This window comes from Mus pahari, chromosome 2, assembly GCF_900095145.1.
Source record: "Mus pahari chromosome 2, PAHARI_EIJ_v1.1, whole genome shotgun sequence".
NCBI lineage: Eukaryota > Metazoa > Chordata > Mammalia > Rodentia > Muridae > Mus > Mus pahari.
The window spans coordinates 151,790,603-151,797,258 of NC_034591.1; the positions used below are offsets into that span (position 1 = coordinate 151,790,603).

Consider the following 6,656-nt stretch of genomic DNA (forward strand, 5'->3'; position numbering starts at 1 on the left):
TGTAATCTTGCTGCCTGCCTCTTCTTGCTGTCACTTTTCAAATACAACTTTTCAGGGGACTTTAGAGAATACAGTGCATCCTCTGCCCAGAGCTACAGGAACTTTTAGAGAGAAACTAGGATTGAGGGGACTGCAGGAAACTTCTAGAACATGAAATGTGATTTGTGTGTTGGCAGATGCTCACATTGTAATGTTAAGACATTAAAAATAGCAACTAATAAAACATATTACATGTAACACCATTACCCTGATCTATAAACCTTTAAACAGAGGAAGAAAAACATCTGCAGTTCGACTGTCTTGGGTGTTTTTATCTCTAAAATTTATCTATGTGCAAGAAAATCTGTACAATGTTGTAATAACAATAAAATTGTAGCAGTAATGTGATTCTTTTTATATTAAGTCATTGACTTTCCTGTACTTCTAATTTTATAAGCAGTATATTAGTTAAATAATCTAAATATCATAATTTAATAAACCTCAAATTGTGTTACATTTGTAATGTTTACATGCATATCCTTGTTTTTTCCCTCCATCATCCACACTCTTTCCTGGGGGTATACAGGTAGAAAGACAATAGAGTAGGAGCTGTGTGACATGGAAGTAAAGCCCAGCTGTGGGAGTCAGGTCTCTCAGCCCACCTTGTGACTTCCAGAAGCAAACTCAGGTTGTCAGGCTTGGCCCACAGGTTTACCCCCGAGCCATCTTGCTGACTATATTTTTTACTGTCTTTAACACATATTCAAATTGCATTCCAAAAGCTTTCCTGCTGACACCCACAGTTAATTTTTATGCCACGATGCTGGTCTCTGTCTGCTATGGTCTTGTTGACCTTGGAGAACATAGGGTACGTTTCAAAAAGAGTTGTTCTCTTAAGAATGCAACTGAAGACATTTAAGATGAAATGATAAGACAGTTGGTATTTCTGTCTCAGTAAAGTGGGTAACAGAAAAATGGGATGGGCCTTGTTCTGATCATTTCTAAAGCTGGGCTGAAGCACAGTGCATGTAAGCCCAGTATGCTAGGTCTTTCATGGAAGTATAGACTGAGGCTTTTACATAGTAAGTATGTGTTACGTTACATACATGCACACACAGTCCCAGACACACACACACACACACACACACACACACCTTCTGGTGGACGTTGTACATCGTGGTGCGCACTAGGCTCCGCACCACGATGTACAACGTCCACAAGCAGCTTGCTGGGTTTCCCAAGTGTGCGTGCTCTCCGTGTCTCAGGAGTATTGTTGAAGGGTTTTCCTGTGGGCTCATCTGGAAGCTTCTGGTGGAATGTGATGAGCCACAGGATTTGCTGCTCTCTGCTGGGTCCCTCTGCCCATCTTGTTTACAGCCATTTCTGCCTGGCTTAGTTTTCAGAATACTTCTGTTTCCTATAATCATATGTTTCTGTTGCTATAATCATAAGCAATATTAACTTGAGCAATTATAAAACTGGTCAAAATATTTTTCTATTTTCTGTTCTATAATGAGTCTTAATTAAAAGCTGAACAAATCCAGTTCAGTACAGTGATGACTCTTTAGTTGGGTACATTTCCTTCAGCTTCTGCTGCATTTGGGCCTCTATCAGCTCGTGCTTTTGTTTAGGTTCTCAGGAAATACAAAACCAGATACAGCCAAAAATGAAAACAGCAGCCCCCTCCCAGGCTAGGAGCTCTGCTCTTTATCAAGTCGTAGCATCTTAACAGTTGAGGGGGTCCAGAGGACGCTGTGCCTGATGTCCCTCCCTTCCCTCCTCTTCCCTCCCTACCCCGTTCACTTCCCTTTGTTTTCTCTGGAAATCATGCTTCTTTCTTTTGAGCTGTAATTGCTTTACACACACACACACACACACACACACACACCTAAGTATATAAATATAGCCTGTTCACTTCATCTAGCGTTGCTTGTATGGAGATGGATTCTGAGCTGACAGTGGGGATTGGATAGCCCCATAGGCTGTTCATCAGCCTCTCCTCCCTGGGAAGACTCTTTCTCCCCATCTCAGCTCTCAGCATTCCTTTGTTGCCTGGCCATTCCTAAAGCCTCTGAGATTTCCCTCTACCATGTGAATGATGCATGTCTGAAAAAATACATTTTGTAATTTTATGTGTATTTATTTATGTGTGAGTGTAGGTGAATACCACATGTACAGAAGCCTGCAGAGGTCAGAGGAGGGCACTGGATCCCTTGCTAATGGAGGTGCAGACAATTGTGAACGGCTGTGTAGGTGCTCATAACTGAACCAAGGCCATCCAGAAGAGCATTCAGTGCTCTGAACCTCCAAGCAATCTCTCCAGCCCAGCATGCCTATTGATGCTGTGTTTGTAAGTTAAAATTGAAGATGAGTATTTATTCATATACTCCTTTGCATCTCAGGCCCAAGGGAAGTCTTAGCACCCAAGGGACTAATTTAGTAGAAGATTGCCCATCTCTGGGACGCTTTGAGGACACTAGGGTGTGACAAAGCAGAAGAATGGAGCCNGTTTGTGCAGGAGGTCTGAGAGGGAGTGACATCCCACCCCCACACAGGCAGGTTGTCCTTGTTCCTTAGCAAGGTCTCTGGCATTTAGACCCTGGACTGTATTCAGCTTGAACCCTGTCCCAGGCTGCCCCTTCTGCTGTCCCTTGATTTTTAGCATCTGGACTCCACACTCCAAACCCTCATTCACAGAAAGAACTGGCTTTGTGGGGCGGGTGAGGTAAGCATTCGGGCATGCGGAGCCTGTGTGTCACAGAGTTGGCTGTCTCAATGTNTCCATGACCATAGCCCCAGTAAGGGGGTTGTCTTTGGAGAGATTGCCTTGGGTGCGAGGACAGGATAGGCAGTAATAGCTGCTGCTGCTGCTGTGGCTGTCCCTGTGTCCAAGCCAGTTCTGCCTGCTGTTTCCATTGCCCAGTGGCCGTCAGGAAGGGGAAGGGAGAAGGGATGACATGAGGAAGGAAAGGGAGGAGGATGGGTGAACAGACAGATGTCTGTGCAGGAAAGGAGGGAGCACCATGGCCCTAGAGGAGCCAGGGGCTGCAAGGAGTGCAGATCTGAGGCNGCTGCCTAGGTGGCATGATCCTTACTAGCACCACCATGCCCATGCCCATGTGAGCACCACCATCTTGGTTGCCTGCATGGTTGTCCTCAGTGTGTCGTGGTCAGGAAGCCANATGTGTGTGAGCCTACTTACNACGGAGGCATGAGNTCCCAGCAGGAATACAGATTCATTCATCTCCTAGGCTTGTCATGGGGTTGGCCCAAAAACTGTAGGTTGGCTCAGGCCTTGCAGTGAAATGGAACTGCCTCTGGCCCTAAATGCAGACTTTATCTGGGAGGTACCTTCCGGTCTAATTGTAGGACTTGTCTGGCACCCACTGGAGTATGTGCTGCTTTGTCCTGGCATGAGCACAGCCCTGTTGTCCTAGTATGTCAGCGAGGGGGTCTAGGCATATTACCAAGCCCCAGATACCTGGCATTATAAAGGAAGGAGGGAGGGAGGGAGGGAGGGAGGGAGAGAGAGAGAGAGAGAGAGAGAGAGAGAGAGAGAGAGAGAGAGAGAAATAATGAAGAAGAAAGGGATGGGTTAGACTGGTAGTCTCTGTTAGGACTCCTTCCCGTCATCTCCAAGTGAATGTATATTTAAGATAATACACAATATTTGATCACATGTTACCAAGGAGCATGGCAGAACCCTTTTGTGTGTTATTGGCCTCAGAGATAAAATAATTTAAAAATGAACCCAGATGGAAATTGAATTGGAGATAATTTTTATTGTTGTTCAATAAAGGGGGCAGGGAAGGGGTGAAGACAAGTTGTAAATCTTGTCAGCTTCCAGACGGAGGGATGTGTTGCTTGTTGTTGTCCACTTGGCTGAATCTAGAATTGCCTGTGAGATGGGCCCCTGGACAGATGAGTGGCGGATTATCTTGATTATAAGCCCCACCCACTGTGGGTGGTACCATTCCCTAGGGAGGAGAACCTGGACTGTGTAAGAGTGGAGAGAGTGAGCTGAGTCCAAGCATGCTTGCATTCCTTGCCTCTGCTTCATGATTGTGGATACACCATGGCCAGGTGTGGGGGGCTCCTGAGTCTGTAATATCTCTACACTGAACTGTGAGCTAAGACAAATGCTTTCATCCCTGAATTGTGCCACATCAACAGGAAAGAAATAAAAGGAGATGATGGAAAAGAGGAAGAGAGAGAATCCTGCTTTTGAGTTAGAAATATGTTTATTAGCATCTGTGTAGAGAGGATGAGTGGGGAGGACTGGGAAGGAGGGAATTGAAAGCTTAGAGTGTCATGTGTCAAGACAAACAGGATTAAGATTTGGTTCAGTATCTAGAACAGGGGGGAGAGAAAGTGGGGAAAGAAAAGGAACATATTCTGAAGTACAATGCAGGTTTAACATTAAAGACCTGTAGTCCACTGCAGAGATTTCATTTTCACAATAGCATATGTTATCAGTAAATATCAAGTATTCCTCTCATGTTTTTATTTTTAAAAGGTTATTTTACATTTTATTGTTTTTATTAGTGTGGTGGTATGTATGGGGAAGTCAGAAGACAACTTCCAGGAGTCTGTCTCTCCTTCTGCCCTGGGTTCTGGGGGACGAGGGTCAAGGTGATGTCACCAGTCTTGTGTGTGCCAAATAATTTTCCTTGCTCAGCCATCTCCCCAGGGCTGGGACATCTTTGTAGCAGGACTGTTATTGTGGCTTATTTCTTGAGGTTACAGCTTTGAGGGGTCCTATCTAAGTGATTGATGAGCCCAGTTGGTTACTTCTTAAGGAAAGACAATAGTACATCTTTATAAGTTATATTCTCACGGGCAGTTTAGAGACCTGTTGTAGTCCAGGGCCAGACATAGAGCTCACATTTCATTCTTTTGCCCCAAAGTCTTAAAACACAGTAGATCAAACTAATTCAAGAAAAGTAGAAAAAAAATGTCTATAAACTACCATACCAGGAAGGAATTACCTTCTCCCCCACGTTCCTTTTTGTGAGACATGGTTATCTCTAGATAGCCCTGGTTGACCTGGAACTCAATGTGTAGACCAGACTGGCCCGGGACTCACAGAGACCCACCTGCTCGGCTGGGATTAAAGGCATGCACCCCTATGCCCAGCTTGAAATGGCCTTCTCTTACGAGGCACCAGCAAAGCCGTTCTAGACAGCCCTCCTCCTCTCATGCGTTCGGATCTTAAAGTGCAGTTACGATGTTTCCTCCCTCTTCTGTGGCATTTCCAACTGTGATGTTTTTCTTTTATTAAAATTGGTGTGTTACCAGGGAAACTAAAAATGGGATGCAGTGCTGACTGTGAGGGAGGACTGGCTTTCAATGGCCTCCAAGACTGCTAGTGCCCAGCCAGCTACCTAGCATGTATATGACAGTCAGGAGAGTTTCCTGTCCTACCCTCCTCGTTATTTCTGTTCCTGTTTCGATTAAAGCCCAGAGTCATGTCTGCTTTGTCACCCTTGTCACCTTAGCTTGGTGTGTTTATAGCATCCTTCCCGTCTCGTCATGGCCAGTTCTGTGCTTAGTTTTCATTTGGATTCTGCTTTGCTTAACAGGGCTGAAATTTGTTTGTTAGAGAAATGTCTTCTGAGTCAGAGAAGGATAAAGAGAGACTGATTCAAGCTGCCAAACTGTTCTTCTTCCACATACGAGACCTGGTCTCCTTCATAAATAGGTTCGTTGAGCTGTTTAACCTCACGATGAAGACTCAGATCCTTCCCATGAATCTGAACGAAGAGAGCTGCATTAAAGACTTCTTTGAACAAATGATCAGAAATTTCAAAGAGATGCAACTGATGGTGGATGGAAAGCACAAACAAATGCAGAAGGAGCCGTTGTGTTCCAAGGTGCTGACTGCTGTGACCCCTGCAGTGGAGAAGTGCGCCACCATTGCTCCACACCACACAGCGGAAGATATGCTCAAAAACATCCAGACATCAGGTGCTGCCTTGGTCCTGAAGACCAGTCACGTACTTGAGAATCTAGAAACTTCTCTCTCGCTCCTGATGCAGTTTCCCATCATGGGTCTTCGATTAAGTGACCTCTATAGAGAGGAGACCAAAGAACAGTCAGATGTCACCTCAGATGCCACCACATCTGAGAAAAGCACGAGTCCAGAACATCCCAAAGCCACTACAGAGGAAACCTTGAGGAAGCTGCAAGATGTGCTAAGTCCTGAAAATGCCCACACGCCGGTAGACACAGCCGCAGATGAACTGGAACAGTTTGTCAAGAGTATGGAGATAACTTTACAGGTCCTCCAGAAATCCATCAAGACCATGGAAGGGGACATCTCTGTGCTTACCCAGGTGCAGGGCAAGTAGAGGAGAACATGTTCGTTTCTGAATGAAAAGCAGCTTGAATTCTCAAATTTTTCATGGTACCGTGGACATTTCATTGATATTAGGTATGTTAGAACCCAAGTGTAGTCATCACTTGGCAAACCATTTACCTGTAGTTCTGCTTTGTTAAACAAAACAGGAATATCCAAAGAAAGCCGGCTTGAAATAGCAATGACTAAATTGAACGCCCTGCTGTAAGGACCGAGGCAGCATTGCACTTGGGGATAGTTCTAAATAAGTGGTTGCTCTTAAAGCGTAATTAAAGTTACTGGTCTCTCCTCCTCACAACTCTGTCTCCAGTGGCAACAG

The 6,656-nt window shown here is 45.0% G+C and overlaps 1 protein-coding gene across 1 annotated transcript in view; it reads left to right on the plus strand.

The window, feature by feature from the left end:
* C2H12orf60 (chromosome 2 C12orf60 homolog) overlaps window positions 1-6,358 on the plus strand; it is a 29,856-nt gene extending 23,498 nt beyond the window's left edge. Inside the window, exon 3 of the mRNA XM_021188735.1 lies at window positions 5,562-6,358. Within this exon, the coding sequence (XP_021044394.1) occupies window positions 5,586-6,329 (744 nt within the window). The 5' untranslated portion in view covers window positions 5,562-5,585 and the 3' untranslated portion in view covers window positions 6,330-6,358. The remainder of the gene's footprint in view (window positions 1-5,561) is intronic.
* The last annotated feature ends 298 nt before the right edge of the window (window positions 6,359-6,656 follow it).